The 18,961-nt window shown below is 45.7% G+C and overlaps 1 protein-coding gene across 1 annotated transcript; it reads right to left on the bottom strand.

Annotated features, from left to right (window-relative positions):
• Positions 1-876: 876 nt before the first annotated feature.
• Positions 877-4,999, bottom strand: SCGB2A1 (secretoglobin family 2A member 1). Its single transcript, XM_002755419.5, has 3 exons — positions 4,886-4,999; positions 3,325-3,512; positions 877-1,096 (listed from the first exon to the last, which is right to left on the bottom strand). The coding sequence occupies exons 1-3, from the start codon at positions 4,938-4,940 to the stop codon at positions 1,052-1,054; spliced, it is 288 nt and encodes a 95-aa protein (XP_002755465.1). The 5' UTR covers positions 4,941-4,999; the 3' UTR covers positions 877-1,051.
• Between the last annotated feature and the right edge of the window lie 13,962 nt (positions 5,000-18,961).

Genomic DNA, 18,961 nt, shown 5'->3' with positions numbered 1-18,961 from the left:
AACTCTGAACTTTACTTAACTTGACATTTCCCTGTAATTGTGTGGTGAAAAGCTTAATCCTGTGCCCATGTACCCACTGATTAGGTTCATTAGATAGTTACACTAACATCTTCTCCATTCAGTTGGTGATATTTTTTCCTCACTACATTGTTTCACAAATAACCTTTACAAATCTGTAATTTGAACTAACTTTCAGAGAACTTCTGAATTAGGCAAAATTATTCTTTTTTTCACTAATAGCATCACCCTTTCTGGGCCATTTTCTACACAGAATTACGTGTTAACTAAAATGTTTATCCTTAGTAACCTAAAAGCAAGAAATGCTGAACCATCAGATATGGACGTTTACAGAAAAGAACAATTCCACAATTGTAGAAACATATTTTCCCTATCACAACCCTTTCTTAATTGAAAGTGACCCATATATTAAATGAGCATAAAAAATAACTTTAAGATATTAATTTACACAAAAACTTTACTTAAAAATTTTATCTCATTCATTATACTTAAATTTTACTTTTAAAAAGGGAGACATGAGACATCAATCAACATAGGTAAAATAAACAACATTGATTTGGTCAGGCTGGAGTGCAGTGGCATGATCCCGGCTCACTGCAACCTCCACCTCCTGGGTTCAAGCCTCCTCTGATTCTCCCGCCTCAGCCTCCCGAGTAGCTGGGACTACAGGCGCATGCCACCATGCCCTGCTAACTTTTTGTATTTTAGTAGTGACGGAGTTTCACCATGTTGGCCAGGATGGTCTCAATCTGCTGACCTCATGATCCACTCACGTTGGCCTCCCAAAGTGCTGGGATTACAGGTGTGAGCCACCACGCCCGGCCAAGCCTCTCTTTTTATAGAAGAACAAGGAGGAAGTTTAATGATTTGCAGTTAGTTTATTGAAATGAAAATGAATTTGAGGTTTCAACAATTGTCTAGCAGTTTCCACATAAAAAGACAAAACAAGAAGGAAAAGTTGCGGTTTCTAGCAATCCCCAGATGAGTTCTGGCCATCGTCCGTAGTCCTCTGAGCCAAACGTCTTGTGCAAAGTTAATTACTCTTAATGTTACACCAAATGCTGTCGTACATTGTATGCTAGAAAACAAAAACAGACAGGTCATTTAGGTTTGCAACTCAGTCAAATATTAAAACTTGTCTTCTTGTTTTCCTGCACGTGTCCACAAACAGCTAACTCCCAGGAAAATTCACAGTGGAAGCAAAACCGGCCTCCCCTCTCCATTCATTCTGTCATCGAGGAGACACTTCATAACGCCAAATAAGGGTCAGCGTTTTAAGACCTCTTCCCTACCAGGGATCCGTGCGATACTTTTTTCTTCAAAAACTCTGTTCCTTAAAATAACTTACCCGATAAATATACCGCATATACTATTTGTAGAAGACCTGATCATTTGGACTGCTTCTGATACCACTTTTACAAGACAGAATTGTTAAAAATCTCAGCTCAAATACAAGAATGGGATGATTTTGAGTTGCACAGGCATCGAAGGTAGAAATGTAACAGTCCAAGACTCTTCCCCGTTACCTTGGAAGCCTAGGAAATACTGGAGCTGGGCTAGGTGTGATGGCTCACTCCTGTAATCCAGGCACTTTGGGAAGCTAAGGTAAGCACATTGCTTGACCCCGGGAGTTTAAACCAGCCTGGGCAATGCTCAGGAGGCTGAGGCCGGAGGATCACTTGAGCCCAGGAGGTGGAGCCTGCAGTGAGCCATGACAGCACCACTGCACTCTAGCCTGGGCAAAAGAGCAAGACCCTTCTCAAACAAAACAAAAACAAGAAAGATTGGAGTTTTACAGTATAATTTTTTTTCTTTTTTTGAGATGGAGTCTCACTCTGTTGCCCAGGCTGGAGTGCAGTGGCACTATCTCAGTTCACTGCAACCTCTGCCTCCTGGGTTCAAGCAATTCTGCCTCAGCCTCCCAAGTAGCTGAAGTTACAGGCATGCGCCACCACACCTGGCTAATTTTTGTATTTTTAGTAGAGACAGGGTTTCACCGTTTTGGTCAGGCTGTTCTCAAGCTCCTGACCTGAAGTGATCCACCCACCTTGGCCTCCCAAAGTGCTGGGATTACAGGCCTGAGCAACCATGCCCAACTAACTGGAGTTTTTAAAGAAAAAAATGATTCGGCCATTCCAAATTGCAGTTAACATTTACTATTTTCCTCGAGCATTTGATATATCTCTAAATTTTCTATTATGAAATGTTTTAAAGAAAATTTTGAGATATTGAAAAATTCTTTAAAAAACTCATAACAGAATCCCAGCACTTTGGGAGGCTGAAGCAGGCAATACCTGAGTTTTAGGAGTTTGAGACCAGCCTGGCCAACATGGTGAAACCCTGTCTCTACTAAAAATACAAACATTAGCTGGGCATGGTGGCTTACATCTGTAGTCCCAGCTACTCAGGAGGCTGTGGCAGGAGGATCACTTGAACCCAGGAGGCGGAGGTTGCAGTGAGCCAAGATCATGCCATTGCACTCCAGCCTGTGCAATGGAGTGAAACTTGGTCTCAAAAAAAATTTTTTTTCTTTATTTTTAAAACTGTAGAATTTGCACAAATTGTATTTTCTGAGCTAGATAAAAATATTAAGAACGTCTTTAATATTTGTTTTTGTGAAAGGAAATTTCTTAGTAGGTTGTTCCTACAAGTGAGTGACTCCTTAAGAATCAGATATTTTCTCTTGATAAAAATGTGCAGGTGTCTTTCTGGGCACCGTGGCTCACACCTGTAATCCCAGAACTTTGGGAGGCCAAGGGAGGCAGATCACTTGAGATCAGGGGTTCAAGACCAGCCTGGCCAACATGGCAAAACCTAGTCTCTAGTAAAAATACAAAAATTAGTCGGGCATGGTGGCGTACACCTGTAATCCCAATTACTAGGGAAGCAGAGGTAGGAGAATCACTTGAACCTGGGAGGTGGAGGTTGCAGTGAGCCGAGATCACACCACTGCACTCCAGCCTGGGTGACAGAGCGAGACTCTGTCTAATAAGAAAAATTTTAAAAAAATGTGCAGGTGTCTGTCCCTTTGTGTCTGTGTGTGTCTATGTCTGTGTGAGGATGGACTGGTGAGATCAGAGGCAGATCGGCGATCTCTGAAACTTTCTTTTCTCCCTTTTGCTTTTTCTGTGTATCGTTCCCTAAAGATTCTCAGTGTGAAGTGGCAAAGCAGCCTGGAAACAAAGTTTAATGAACTGATACAGGAAGTTTGTTTGCCAGTGGCTTGGCATCCTTGGTGCCAAATTTAGAGTCTGCTGATTCTGATCAGTGATTTTCAAAAGGTCCATAAGAAGAAACTAAAATTACCATCATCAGTCCAAAGTTTTTCAGAGTTCTATGTGACTGGCTGAGGAAACACTGCTTGAATTTCCCCATAGCCTCTGCAGCGGCGTCACTGTCTATGAAGTCTTGAAGAAGTTCTTTGTACTCAGGTATAGATACGTCAGAATTGATGGTCTTTTCAACCACGTCCTCCAGGAGTTTGCAGCCAGAATCTGAAAAAACAAAGACACCAGAACATGGGCCATTACCAGAGGGGTGAACCCATTTTACAGATCAGTTGGGAAAGCTGATTATCTTTGTACCTTCCAGGACAGACCGAAGTTCAGAAGGGCGTTGCTGCGGGATGCAAAGTTCTCAACTCTAGGAGCATAAACTCAGGCTCTGCAAATTCTCGCCGACCTCCCAAGCCCCAAGAAACCCAACCCCATGTAGCCTTGGTGAAGAGAACCCTCGAGGCATGAGGTGCTCTGACTGGGAGGACATGGCAAACACTGCTTGGGCTTTCTTGGTTCAAAGTCATGCAATGCTTCCCTGGTATCATGCCCAGCATCAGGGAGGGTTTCCAAGGATTTCAGATGAATGGGTCTAGGACACTTTTTATTAGTTCTGTTGACTCTACTGCAATAAAAGGGAATGTCCAGGCATGGTGGCTCATGCCTGTAAACCCAGCACTTGGGGAGGCCAAGGCAGGTGAATTGCTTGAGCTCAGGAGTTCAAGACCAGCCTGGACAACATAGGAAGACCTCATTTCTACAAAAAATTTAAAACTTAGCCAGGCATGGTGGTGTGCACCTGTAGTCCCAGCTATCTGGGAGGCTGAGACAGGAGCATTACTTGAGCCTGGGACGAAGAGGTTGCAGTGAGCTGAGATTGCACCACTGCACTCCAGTCCCAGCCTGGGTGATAGAGCAAGACCCTGTCACACACACACACACACACACACGAACACGAAATAGAACTTGTTCATGAAGGCATTTAAGGTGCCCCCCCACACACTGTAAGGAAGGGTGGGGCTATCAGTGCTGATTCCAGCGGCCAGGGCTTTTTCCTCCCACTGGATCTTGTGAGTTCTCCTCCCCAGTCTGCCTTGAGCCTGAAGGAATTGGGAGGGAAAGGGCATCCCAGAAGGACTCAGATAAACTCTGAAAGCACAGAGTGAGCCCCACAGGGTGAGAGACACTGGGCCACACTCTGCAGCCTGGGCCTTCTGTCCTGGGAGGTTTCCCATTTCTTTCCACATTAAAGGCCACCCATGATTATATCACGGTTTCTAGGTGTAGATTCCATCTCGCCCTTGCCCCACTGAAATAGTTAATTTCAATATCTAATCCTGAGAATCATCCTGGTTTCTATGGTCGCCGTGACCATGGTGAGACCCTGAGTGCCATGACACGCCATGTGCAGCTCCAATGCGGGGGACAGTCCACGTGGGCACTACCTGCTTGATTGTCAGGAACTCATGGGGATCATAAGGCCTGTCACACCCAGACCCATCACACTGGGGCTGATCTGTTGTGAGGATTAGGGACTGGGAGTTCTTCTACAGGGGGCCAGGCGGAGGCAGCCCTCTCTGCCCAGAACCCACCTGCATAGCAGTGCAGCGGAAGGGCCACCAGCATGAAGACCATCAGCAGCTTCATGGTGAGACAGCCGCTGTAGGCGTTCAGTCGTGTGTGGCAGGGATCAAGGAAGCCGCTGTGGAGGTGAGCGCCCAGCACTGCTCTATTTATCCCCCAGGGAGGCACCTTAGTCCCTCCCAGGAATGAGGCAATGTCTCAACCTGGCTTGGGACCAGGACGCGACAGCCTGACCAAGGGGAACCAAGCCAGCCTGTGCTCTGTTTGTAGAAACCAAGAAGGCAGTAATATTTGGACCCCTGACAATTTGGGGACTGCAGTGATCACACGTGGCTTTCAGTAAAATGAATGTGGCAGAGTTTTCCAAAATATAAAGCAAAACCCAGGGGTGTGATCTGGTGCTCGCAACACTGTTATTATTGTACTTTTCCTCTAGTGCTTCCCTTCTTCCTCCTCCTCCTTCTGTTATTTTTCTTCTACTCCTCTTTGTCTCCTCCTCTTCTTCTCCTTATTCTTCAAGGTACAGACAGTCTCATAACTTGTCTATATGCCGGTCCTGGAATCATCAAGTATTTGGGCTACATGCAATACCTGAATCTTCCTCTGGGAGGCAGAACTTCCTAATACATAAACATTGCTTTTTCGGAAAATATTTGGTGGGCTTTTTCTGAGACAGTCTTGCTGTGTCACCTAGGCTCGAGTGCAGGGGTGCCATCTCAGCTCACTGAAGCCTCTGCCTCCCAGGTTCCAGTGATTCTCCTGCCTCAGCTCCCCGGGTAGCTGGGATTACAGGCATGTGCCAGGACATCCAACTAATTTTTGTATTTTTAGTAGAGACAGGATTTCACCACATTGGCCAGGTGGGTCTTGAACTCCTGACCTCAGGTAAGGTGATGTGCCCATCTCGGCCTCCCAAAGTGCTGGGATTACAGGTGTGAGCCACCGCACCTGGCCCAAAAAAGTGCTTTAAGTTTTGGGGAAAACATTAATATCTAACCTCTACTGAAAGCTTTTTGTTGTTAAGAATTATGACCCTAAGTTAATTCAACTTTTTTTTTTTGAGACAGAATTTCGCTCTTGTTGCCCAGGCTGGGGTGCAATGGCATGATCTCAGCTCACCACAACCTCTACCTCCCGGGTTCAAGTGATTCTCCTGCCTCACCCTCCTGAGTAGCTGGGATTACAGGCATGCACCACCACACCTGGCTAATTTTTTGTATTTTTAGTAGAGATGGGGTTTCTCCATGTTGTTCAGGCTGGTCTTGAACTCCAGACCTCAGGCAATCCGCCCTCCGTGGCCTCCCAAAGTGTGGGGATTACAGGCATGAGCCACCCACCCAGCAAGTTAATTCAACTTTATGCATTTATTTTACACATTTATTAAATATATTTGTAATTTAATTTGTGCTTAGATCTTTGTTAGTCTCTTACGGTTTTCCTTCCACTGACTGAGAGGATACTGTGAATGAGTGGAGTACTGACTGCTTGGGCAGGTGGTGCTGGGCAGTGGGGGGCAATGGGGTTTGGGTGACGATGGGATTTAGGTGATGATATCTGGGCAGCTGTGGGTGTGGATGCTGGAGGCCACATGTAGTCATGCTGTGTCTTTGGGAAAGTTACAGTGCTTGTCCCTCTGGGCTTCCTTTCTTTTTTGTGTGAAATGGGTATAAGTGATGCTGAATTTTTGTAATCACAATAGACATTCTGTAAATGTTTAATCACACGGCCAGGCATGAGATAATTCTGAATAAAGGGCAGTTGCGTCCATGCATGGGTCTTTTGTTGTACACATCACTGTTGCGCTTCTCCTGTGAGCTGGGCCCTGTGCTAGATTCAGCCATAGAAGCAGGTTAGACCAGGTGCTTGCTCCTGTGGACCTTATTTTCTAATGAAAGACACAAAGAACAAGGCTAAAGAGACATCAGAGGTATGAAAAAGTGCTCATTGATGCAAAAAACAGCAAAATATTCACAACAAGCTGAACACTGTCATAGATGGCCTGTCGCAGCAGCCTGTGAGCCCCCTAAGGTAACCTGTAGGAGCAGGTGCTGTTTCAGCTGAGACTTGGATGAGTGGATGGTGATGTCCAGGGATGCATCTGGGGAAGACCATTCCAGGGAAAGGGAACTGTAAGTACAGAAGCTTGAGGACAGATGGCATCTGGCAAAGGAAGGAAGGGAAGGAACTGGGCCACAGAGAATCAGAAGGACAGGACAGACTCACATGATAAAAAAAACCCACCCCTATTTAATTAAGAGCACTGTGAAGGTCATAGGAATAAGAAAAACAAAGTTGGCTCAGGTAAAAAAAAAACAAGAAAGAAAGAAAGAAAGAAATCAATGAGGCAGCCAGAGGGATGAACCCGTTGTTAATTCCCTGTGAATGCATTATTTGCTCTCTGGATTACCTGTGACATCTTTCCTTCCACCATTCAGCTGGAGCCTCAGTTGCCAAAAACAAACCTACTTTTGGGGAGGACAGAAGGAAGAAGTGTTTACTTACCAGGGTACACAGCTGACCCTGGCTGCTGGTCTTGTTTCCCAAGAGGAGTGAAGGACCTTGATCATGAAATGTGAGACTGTTTCCTCGGCCAGTAGTTACTGGGGCTCTGCCTGGTATACCCCAGTCCTTACGGCCCTGCCTTGTCAGCCATCCGCTGGTCCAGAGGCCTCTCCAAAGGTTTCTTATGCATGAAAATAATACCCCATATCAGGCACAGGTGCCCACATGAGAGGTTGAGTTTTCTTTAACCTCCACATTTGATCAGGACATTCAAAGGTGATTATTCTCCGGTGAATCAGATAACAATGAATCAAAATAGACACATTGGCAAAGCAGCCTTCCCAGGGAGAGGGAGAGCCCCAGAGCTTGGCGTACCCGTGTTGCCGGTGCAATTTTTTCTCTTCACAAAGGGGACTTTGCCTCAGGTCCTTCAGTGGAGCTCAGAAGCCTGAGAAGTCTAGTGTCCTTGGATGTTTTGCATTGGTGTGACTAATTCTGATTGAGCTGGTGTGACAAGCATGCTGAGAAGAGGAATCATTCCTGGTTCTCTCCAGGGTGAGCTCACTTGTGTCATGGGGAAAATGCACATCTGTGGTGAGAAAGAGTTAGGTAGGACCTGCCCTCAGTCTCCCAGAAGACGCGGATATGGACACATTAATATATTTTGGCATTTGAAAGGCCTTGCCATACATAATATTAAGGACAAATTTCTGAGAGTCATATTTATCAGCAATGTGTACATTTGCACAAAAAGCATAAGAAAAAAGCTTTTGTTGTTGTTATTGTTGTTGTTTTTGAGATGGACTTTTACTCTTGTCACCCAGGCTGGAGCGCAATGGCACAATCTCGGCTCACTGTAACCTGCACCTCCTGGGTTTGAGCCATTTTTTTTCTCGGCCTCCCAAGTAGCTGGGATTACAGGCTCACACCACCTATTTTTTGTATTTTTAGTAGAGATGGGGTTTCACCATGTTGGCCAGGCTAGTCTCAAACTCCTGACCTCAGGTGATTCACCCGCCTCAGCCTCCCAAAGTGCTGGGATTGTAGGCGTGAGCCACCTCACCCAGCCGGAAAAAAACCTTTTTGGGAATTAGATACTCAGGAGGTATTTTATAAAACTGTAAGTTGCAGCTAACAATCTGCTCCACTGACTTCGGGGCAGCATACCCCACTTGTCTCTTTTTAACCTTATCCTCTGCATCTAGCTCTGCCGGTCACCTACCAGGTTGGTGAGAAACCCACTTAAGACATGTCTTTCCAGGTGAACCTCCTCCTCTTTGAGACTTTGCAAAATGTAGATGTGGAGTGGGAAGCTGCTTACCCAGGACAGAACTTTAGGAAAGGCTTCTGGTCTTAGAGCCATCTTGGTTTGCACTGAGATGCCTGTTGTTAAGTCACCGAGGCCTTGTGTAGAACCCGGTGGCTCCCTCACCTTGACCCAAGCTTCGTCCCGGGATTCCAAGTCTGGGATGCTCAGTGTTCAGTCCACCCCGGCACCCCTATATTCCAGCTCAGTGTCCCAAAATATTTCAGAAGTCTGCAAAGCTTGACCTTCCCCTGCGTGGGGGTGAATACATCTGTTGACATGGGGTTGGGATTGAGTGAAGGGAATGGTGTGAATCCTCTAAAGAGACCACAAACAGCCAGGCGAGGTGGCTCATGCCTGTAATCCCAGCACTTTGGGAAGCCGAGGCAGGTGGATCACAAGTCAGGAGTTCAAGACCAGCCTGGCCAACATGGTGAAACCCCCATCTTAAAAAAAATAAAAATAGAAAAAAAGAGACCACAAATATCAGAAACACTTCCTGGCCTCTTCTTTCTGAAATGGGACTGAGGAAAGGAGAGGCGGTAGCTTCTATGGGGAGAAGGAAGACCCCCCCTTCCCCATACACACACACCTAAGATGCATGTGGTAGTGGTGTACTTTTTGTACTCACTTAATTGTCCGAAGAGACCTGTGACCCTTTGTACCTCTGAGAGGCCTGAGGAGACACACACAGGAGACTATAAGCCCCAATGGGAAAGGAGAGATACAGAGAGAGAGAGATAGCTGAAGAGATCTGGGAGGCCAGAGGAGAGAGAGCGTGCTTTCCCTTAGGTGGGAGAAACTTCCTCTGGCTTAGAGGATGAGGGGAGGCTGTGGGTAGGGAGCAGGTAGGTTAAAGGTGGATAAAATCAGAAGATGGGAGAGGTGACTCCCAGAGGGGTCAGATAATTGAAAGGTCAGGAAAGGATAAAATCCCTTATTCCATGAGGCAGTCCCATCCCAGCTGGACATTCACAAGACTCCCAGGAAGGACCCCGGAAGGGAGGACCTGGGAAGCTGCCGCTCCGCTGGGCACCGCTGTGTTGCACTGCTGGGTCCCTTCTCTGCAGATTCTGCAGCCCTTTCTCGTAAGGGTTGGACGGCAGATGGGTAGTGAGTGAGGGCTTGGAGCCTGACCGCCACTTGTGTTCACATCCCAGCTCCTCCGTTTGCTGACTGCAACAATGGACGGGAGACTTGCTGCCCTGTGTTCCCTTTAAAATGGGAACAGCCATAGAATTGCTGCGAGTCACAAGTGAAGTAAAAGTGGAGAGTCCTGAGAACAGCGCTTGGCACGGAGCAGATGCCATCCATACGTCAACTGGGAGCCACGGTTTTTAATGATAAACAATGTATTTATGATAAACTCCAGAGACCACTAGGATGGTTAGACAGCACTGAATCCTGGGCTTCCACGCGACATTCTCGAAAATGTTCAAGTAACTATATTCAGAAACAAGCTAAAACTTGAAGTTTGAAAAGTTCTGTGTTTCCATCCATGTATATTTGATTTTTCTGTGTTCCTTTTTCCTCTGAGTTTCTGTTTGTTGGTTGGTTGGTTGGTTTTTCTGTTGTCTGTTTTGGTTTTTTTTGAGACAGGGTCTTGCTCTGTCACTCAGGCTGGAGTTCAGTGGTGTGATCTTGGCTCACTGCAACCTCCGCCTCCTGGGTTCAAGTAATCCTCCTGCCTCAGCCTCCTGAGTAGCTGGGGTTACAGGCACACACCATCACACCCGGCTAATTTTTGTATTTTTGGTAGAGACAGAGTTTTGCCATGTTGCTCAGGCTGGTCTCAAACTCCTGGGCTCAAGTGATCCTCCCACCTTGGCTTCCCGAAGTGCTGGGATTATAGGCATGAGCCACCATGCCGGGCTTCGGAATTTTATTGAAATAATTTACAAATAACTTCTCACTCAAGCATATTCTACTTAGTATTACCATATTAATTTCCCAGAAACCAGTTCCAATTTATTTAACATGTTTAGATAAATTTTTTAACTTTTTACCCAGCTTTATTAAGGCATAATTGACAAATAAAAATTGTATCTATTTACAGTTTCTGTTTTGATGTATATATACATTCTGAAATGATTGATTCAAGCATACCATCACCTCACGTACTTGTTCTTTTTGTGATAAGAACACTTAGGATCTAATTGCTTAGCAACTTTCAGGAAATGTTCAATAAAATATAATGAAAAACAACTCTCCTCCAGCTCCTAAAAGACTGTTGTAGGCCTCTTGGAATCTCACAGTCATGATCCTATGAGCAGGGTGACCATCCTATTGATTGTAAATGGGGGGCACTTTGGATAATGACAGGGAACCCTAAAGGGGTGGAGTGCCACAACAACAATGCAAACCAGGACTCTCCTGAGCAAACTGGATGTGTGGTCACCGCCCTGTGAGGCGGGCAGATCATTTCACCCCCACTACAGGAGACAGGACACAGAGATTCCGTAGAACTTCCCGGGACTCGGCTAGAAAGTGGCAGAAGCAGGACATGAAGCCAGGCATTCTGGCTCCACAGGCTGCTCTCAACACCACTTCCCTCCTTGGCTGGACCCTGAGAAACCTGCACATCACAGCTCAGGTGGGTCCTGGTGGCCTTGGCTTCCACTGCTGCCCTATGGGAACTCCATGTGGATTTCCGCACAAGCCCCACCGTTTTCCACTTGAGAAATTGTTGAAATAATTTACGTTTGTTTTGCAGTTTTGCTTTACAGTAATTTAGCAATTTTACTTTGCTCCCTGTGGACTCCCCTGCCCTTGCCTCGGTCACTCTGGATTGAAACACTTGGTTCATTCTGGAAGCCACATCAAAGCAGCTCAGGCCTTGTGTTCTTTGCTGGCTCCTCGGACTCCCTGGATCTCCCCTTTCCCAGGGACCTGTGGCCCTCCGTGGGCAGCTCTGTTCTACATGCCCAGGACCCTGGCACTGACCCATCCTCTCTGTTCATGCTCCTGGAGAACATGGCCTCTGCAAGTCCTGCCTCTGTATGACAATGTCATGCAATAAATGCTTAATCAATAATTTTGCAATTTATTTTCTGGGTCAAAATTTGGTGCTTGACAAGAGTCCACTGATGATGTCTCTCATGTTTTAGTACCAGGTCTATTTACATTGTAATCTTCAGTAAAGGCAGGACAACACTAACAACACGTCTGGGTGACAGCCTGGCCACTAACACTAATGTGGTACTTTCCTGGATGAGGGCTTTGGGGTCAGGGTGGGAGGAGACAGGTCAGGGGAGGAGGTAGTTGGAGAGTATGCCAGCTTAGGGGTGCCTCAGTGCTCAGTGTTCCTTTTTTCTTTCTTTCTTTTTTTTTTTTTTGAGACAGAGTCTCACTCTCACCCATGCTGGAGTTCAGTGGCTTGATCTCAGCTCACTGCAGCCTCCGCCTCCTGGGTTCAAATTTTCATGCTTCGGCCAAGTAGCTGGGATTACAGGCACACACCCCTATGCCTGGCTAATTTTTGAATTTTTAGTAGAGGGGTTTTCGACATGTTGTCCAGGCTGGTCTCAAACTCCTGACCTCAGGTGATCCGCCCCCCTTGGCATCCCAAAGTGCTAGGATTACAGGCGTGAGCCACCACACCCAGCCCAATGTTCCTTTTCTCCAAAAGTGACCATGACCATAATATGATCTGAGCTGGGTTCACCTAATGAGTTGGGAGATGGAGCAGATTAGGAAGAGGGCAGGTGTCAGCCCCTGGCTGATTCTCCTTGGCTCCTTAACCAAAACTCTGAACTTTACTTAACTTGACATTTCCCTGTAATGTGTGGTGAAAAGCTTAATCCTGTGCCCATGTACCCACTGATTAGGTTCATTAGATAGTTACACTAACATCTTCTCCATTCAGTTGGTGATTTTTTTTTTTCCTTTTCAGTGCGCCGTTCTTTTTGCTGGCAACTGTAGTGATCCTGAAGTTGTGCATACTTACCTTAGGGCCACTGCAAGAGTTACATAGGAGAATCAACATAAAGTTTTCCACTGTAGAGCTGTGATTGTCAACCAGCGCACATCTGCTCCCATCTCCTTCCTACTCCCAAAGACATCAGTCTAGACATTTTTGGTTGTCACAGCTGGATGGTGGTGGGGGTACTATCAACACCCAGGGGGCACAGGCCAGGGGTTCTGCTGAACCTCCTACAATGCAAAGGGCAGATCCCAAAAAAAAGGATTACTTCCCTTTGATGTCAGTGCGGCCAAGTGCTAGAGAAATACCTGCACACATTTGCTCTGTGACGAATGACCAGCAGCACTCATGAGCCTTTTACTCAGCAAGCATAGTTCCATAGCTTGGCAAGGTACCGGCAGAAGTGTGGGCATCTTTGTCCTCCAGGGAGCTGGGTCAGCCTCCCGTCCATGCCTTTGCCCCGGCTGCTCCATGCACCCGGAGGCCCTACTTCCCCTGCCTGTCATTCTCATCTTGTAGGTGTTTCACGGTCCGACTCAGCCATCACCTACCTCTTCCACGACGCTTCCTTTGCGTATCCTTGGATTTCTACAGACTTTTAATTTGCATAATAAGATCTCATCTCAGAAAAATACACTGTATATTTTTTCAGTTCTATAGCTTGTCTTCCCATTCGACTTGCTAACTAATTGCCTGAGGAAATTTATTAATCTTGTCAATAAAATGTGTCACTCTCCCCGATTTGGTGTGGTGTCGATTCTGCATTGAAGAAGGATTTCCACGTTTCAAATAACATTTTGTTGCTGTTCTCTCTCTCTCTCTCTTTTTTTTTTTTTTTTTTTTTTTTGAGATGGAGTTTCGCTCTTGTTACGCAGGCTGGAGTGCAATGGCGTGATCTTGGCTCACTGCAACCCCCGCCTCCTGGGTTCAGGCAATTCTCCTGCCTCAGCTCCTGAGTAACTGGGACTACAGGCACAGGCCACCATGCCCAGCTAATTTTTTTTTTTTTTTTGTATTTTTAGTAGAAACAGGGTTTCACCAAGTTGACCAGGATGATCTCGATCTCTTGACCTCGTGATCCACCTGCTTCAGCCTCCCAAAGTGCTGGGATTACAGGCGTGAGCCACCGCGCCCGGCCCCTATTGCTGTTCTCTTGATTCATCCTCTAACTCCTATTTTCATCGCTGTTTATCAAGTCCTGTGTCTTTCTCCTTCTTGTTCTACTTCTTTTTGCCGGGCTCTGTCCTCCAGTACCTTTCTGAGAAAAAGTTTATTGGTGACAAGCATGTTTGAGGATCTTTATTTTATCTTTATGTTTGAATGAGGAGGCTGATTACAGATTCATATTTGTATAGAATGAGAGGTTGACAATCCTCTGATTTTTTTAGTATCTCTCCCCCATCCACCAGTTCTTGGGTTGGTTCCATTATCATTCCCCATCACCGTATGTGTCTCACTGTTTCTTTCCAGAAAAAAAGAAAATCTTTTCTTAAAGACAATGTTCCAAAATATTAGCAAAATATTTTTTGGTGTAGGAAATGGATGTCTACGGATTTTTCAATACCATGTTTTTTTCTGGGAAATTTTTTTGTATTATTTCTTTGGTGACTTTTTTTTTTTTTTTTTTTCCTGAGGTAGTCTTGCTCTGTCACCCTGACCACAGTGCAGTGGCATGATCTTGGTTCACTGCAACTTCTGCCTTTTGGGCTCAAGTGATCCTCCCGCTTCAACTTCCCCAGTAGCTGGGACTACAGACACACACCACCATACTCAGGTAAGTTTTGTATTTTTTTTTGTAGAGATGAGCTTTCACTATGTTGTTCAGGCTGATCTCAAACTCCTGGGCTCAAGTGGTCTGCCTGCCTCGGCCTTCCAAAGTGCTGGGATTACAGTCATGAGCTACCTCACTTGACCTCTTTGGTGACTTTCTTCCCACCATAATCTCTATCATTCTAAAATTCTTTCAGTTAGACATAATGGATTCATCCTCCAGCCTTCTTTCCTTTTCTCTCATATTTTTTATTTATCTTTTCTACTACATACATACTGCTTTTTGTGAAACTATTTTAATTTTTCCTTTCAATTCTTTATGAATTATTCCAGCTATCACGTTTTAATTTCTCTAAAATTCATTGCTGTTATCTGAATACTTGTTAAACCATAAAAGGAAGGAGAGACCTTAGTAATCTGCACTTTATGAAGCACTCATGAAACTGACCCAAGACACAAAACATGTGTCAGACCCGGAGAAACTGAATGAATCACAAAATACTGTGTCAATTATAAAATTTTATTTCCTTTTCTCTTCTCTTTTCCTAGTCCCTAATCTGTTAGAAACCAGTTAGTTGAGAGAGAAAACGTGAACGAATAAGGATAGAAAGAAAAACATGTTTTTAAATTTTTTTTTGGCAGGGCATGGTGGCTCACGTCTGCAATCCCAGCACTCTAGAAAGCCAAGGCGGGCAGATCATCTGAGGTCAGGAGTTCAAAACCAGTCTGATCAACCTGTTGAAACCCCATCTCTATTAAAAATACAAAATTAGCTGGATGTGGTGGTGCATGCCACTAATCCCAGCTACTTGGGAAGCTGAGGCAGGAGAATTTCTTGAACCCAGGAGGTGGGGGTTGCAGTGAGTCAAGATCATGCCATTGCACTCCAGCCTGGGAAACAAGAGTGAAATTCTGGGAAAAAAAAAAAAAAGAGAGAGAGAGAAAGAATGAAAGAACAAAAGAAGAAAAAGAAAGACATGTATTTTTAAACAATGTGAAGCTTAAATTATTATACAAACTTGAATATTCTGATTTCTGAATTGAAATATTGAGCTTTATTTCATGAAAAAATGGAGATTCACTGAAGGTGCACTTTAAAGAAGCTTATCACAAAAAGAGCTTTGTGTTCAGAATATTGAGCTTGTCATAAAGTGTCAGATGGATCCTAGGGAGAAGACGTTTGAGGAAAAGAGCCTAGGAAGAGATCAATAATATTTGTGCAGGAGGCAAATCATGAGGCTCCACTTAGCTCAGAGGTCATGGGAGAGGCTTTAAGGGATACAGTCAACAGACCCTGCATGAGTGAATTCCGTCCTTGGTAAGCCTCAATCTCAGATTTTGGAATGAGGGTTTCTTAAAAATTAGCGATATCTTCAACAAGGAAGACATCCAGCTGGCAAATCAATGAAAGCATGGAACCTAGAGATGTGCTGACAGGTCCGGGGGTGAAATACAGGCCTAGCTCTTTTCTGTAGTTATCTTCCTGCTGCCCCTCAGACCACAGCAGCCCTTGCAGTAATGTTTTATTTCAACCTTTTGTTTGTTTGTTTAAGACAGAGTCTTGCTCTGTCTCCCAGGCTGGAGTGCAGTGGCGTGATCTTGGCTCACTGCAACCTCTGCCTCCCAGGTTCAAGCGATTCTCCTGCCTGAGCCTCCCGTGTCAAAGGGACTACAGATGCGTGCCACCACGCCTGGCTATTTTTTTTTTTAATAGAAGAAATGGGGTTTCACCATGTTGGCTAGGATGGTCTCGATCTCCTGACCTTGTGATCTGCCCACCTCACCCTCCCAAAGTGCTGGAATTACAGGCTTGAGCCACCGTGCCCAGCCCATTTCAACCATTTTTAAGTGTATAATTCAGCAGCGTTAAGGGCATTTTATGATGTCTTTGCAATAATCGTTTCCAGAAAATTGCTATCATCCCAAACAGAAACTCTGTACCCCTGAAGCAATGACTCCCAATACCTTCCCTGCCCCAGCTGGAGCAGTCTTGCTGGATCCCACTTCATACTCTTTTAACAGCAGCTCAGGAAGAAAAACTTTACTTTATGGGACCCTCATGTGATTAACTGTATAATGGAGAAAAGAGTGAGCACCTTGAAATCCCCAGGCTTTAAACGCTATGGAAGTAGCTAAGGGAGACACCTCAAGGTAAGAGCCGGGTGATGTCGGGAGTCCTGTGAGTATCATGGGGGACTCCTGCACCAGCTACTGCCTCCCCAGGTCACTGGATGCCTGCAGCTACAGGAGCGGGAGGTCCAAGGCCAGGGACTGCATGGACTCTGTTTGCACACAGATAGACGTGTGCGCCCCGGATGGAGTCTGCACATTGATTGATTTGACAGCTTCCCAGTAAATTCTAAAACAGAGCCAGGGTTGAGGGGCACTGGGTAGAGCATTTCTCATTCTCAGGTTCATTCATAGGAGCAATCTCAGACCTTCCTGGGTACTGGAGAGGACTAAGTCAGAACTTGGAAGTCTTCCAGCAAAACGCATATTAGGGTGCTCAACAAACAGAAACCTATTAATTGTAAGCATTCTAGTAAAGACTGCTAAGATTTGTTGAATGCCTTCTAGTATTTATGTCATCTGTTCTTATCACAATGCTACTATATGTATCCTGCATCATAGGAGGGAAAAGCAATGATAAAGCAGGGATATCTACGTGTGTGAGTGCACATGTGTAAAGACTTGACATAATGTGTATCCAAGAAAGCTTCGCAGAGGAGGAGACGTGGATTCTAAAGATGGGGTTGTCAGATGTCACAGGCAGAAAAGGCTATAGAGGGAAAGGGAAACACACATACCCTGGGGCAAGAGTGTGACCCACCTGAGGCCTGAGAAATGAGATGTGAACAACTATGGCTGAGCATGGAGCACTCAGGAGAAGAGCAGAGGAAGGGACCGGGGCTGGCTGGAGCAGGGTCTTGGAAGTCCTTGCAACACAAGGGTGTGGACTTGCTCCCCCGGCAGTGGTTCCTTCCAGGCGTCTTAAGTGCTGGAAGACTCCACAAATCCTTGTTTCCAGCACACATAGCGTATAGTAGGCTGAACTGGTCATGAGCTTTACCCATTAGGCTCTGCTTCTAAGTGTACATATTTCCTGATGTGATTTAAAATATGAATTTCTCTTAAGAGCAATGCTTACTCAATAACTGTTATCTACTATTTTCTCCATCATATAAAAATAACCACTGTTTTATGAAGGTGGGTTTTCAGTATTTTGTTCCCTTACTTGAGACCCTTGAGAACAAGTGGCTTCTGGTCATATAGAGCTGTTGAAAAGAGGATAGGATAATGTTTCCATTGTAAGGGGCTCACTTTGGTGCAAATGAGGAGGATGTATTACAGGAAGTGTTCACAGAGGTTGCAAGACAATTCAGGGACTTCATCTGAACTGGGAAGGACATGGACCAGGCTGTGATGCGACTGTGTGATGTGGCTGTGTGATGTGACTGTGATGTGACCGTGTGATGTGACCGTGTGATGTGACCCTTATGTGACTGTGTGATGTGACTATGTGATCTGTGATGTGACCATGTGATGTGACTTTGTGACGTGACTCTGATGTGACTCTGATGTGACCACATGATGTGACCATGTGATGTGACCGTGTGATGTGACCGTGATGTGACTGTGATGTGACTGGGTGATGTGACTGTGATGTGACCGGGTGATGTGACCGTGATGTGACCATGTGATGTGACCATGCGATGTGACCATGATGTGATTGTGTGATGTGGCTATGTGATGTGACTGTGATGTGACTCTGTGATGTGACTGTGTGATACGACTGTGTGATGTGACTCTGTGATGTGACTCACATAGGTGATGCTGTGACAGTGGAGGGAGTAGCATGTAGTGCACTCTTGGAGGACAGGAAGGAGGGAAGCTGTGGTTGGCTAATTCCTGCCGCATTCCCCCGAAGACATCCACTTCCTAATTCCTGGAATCTGAATGCTCCATTACACAACCCAAAAAAAAGCACTTTGCAGATGTGATTAAGTTAAGGATCATGAGATGGGGAGATTATTGAGAATATTCTGGCAGTGCCAAACCCAAACCCTATGGTTTGTAATTAGAAGTCAGAGGGGGTTTAACCTGGAAGTAAAAGGAGATGGGAATGTATCATGGAGGCAGAAGGTGGAGTAATGTGGCCACACGACCAGGGCGGTCAGCAGCTCAGAAGCTGGAAGCAGCCCTTAGTGAACTCCCTGAGAGCCACCAGTGCAAGTGGAGCACTCCTGCCTCAGACATCCTGAAGTGAAGGGAATCAATTGTTTTAAGCCACCAAGCTTGTGGAGGTTTATTCCAGCAGCCACAGGACACCAAGCAGGGAACCTGTGGCATCTCCTTGGGTTCTGGTCAGGGGACTTGCTGGGTGAGTGCATTAGCTTGGACAGGCTCATGGAAGGGAGAGCAGGCTGGGGGCAGATCCTGGGCTCAATTTTACATCCTGCTTCTGAAATCACTGTGGAGTGCGCGCTTGGAGCTGTCCAGTTATTAGGGGGTGCTGATCTCTGGAGCTCTTGGGGAGCTTGAGGGAGGAAGGAAGCATTCGCCTCAGGTGCTGGTGAGTGATGC

Source organism: Callithrix jacchus, chromosome 10, assembly GCF_049354715.1.
Source record: "Callithrix jacchus isolate 240 chromosome 10, calJac240_pri, whole genome shotgun sequence".
In the NCBI taxonomy this organism is placed as follows: Eukaryota; Metazoa; Chordata; class Mammalia; order Primates; family Cebidae; genus Callithrix; species Callithrix jacchus.
This window is presented reverse-complemented; position numbering and strand designations above follow the sequence as displayed.

Excerpts from the sequence above, each read along its gene's own strand:
- SCGB2A1 (XM_002755419.5), bottom strand. The coding sequence starts at position 4,940 with ATGAAGCTGCTGATGGTCTTCATGCTGGTGGCCCTTCCGCTGCACTGC. Across the intron at positions 3,513-4,885 it reads TCCGCTGCACTGCTATGCAG|ATTCTGGCTGCAAACTCCTG; the intron begins GTGGGTTCTGGG and ends TTGTTTTTTCAG. Across the intron at positions 1,097-3,324 it reads AAAACTTTGGACTGATGATG|CATACAATGTACGACAGCAT; the intron begins GTAATTTTAGTT and ends TTTGTTTTCTAG.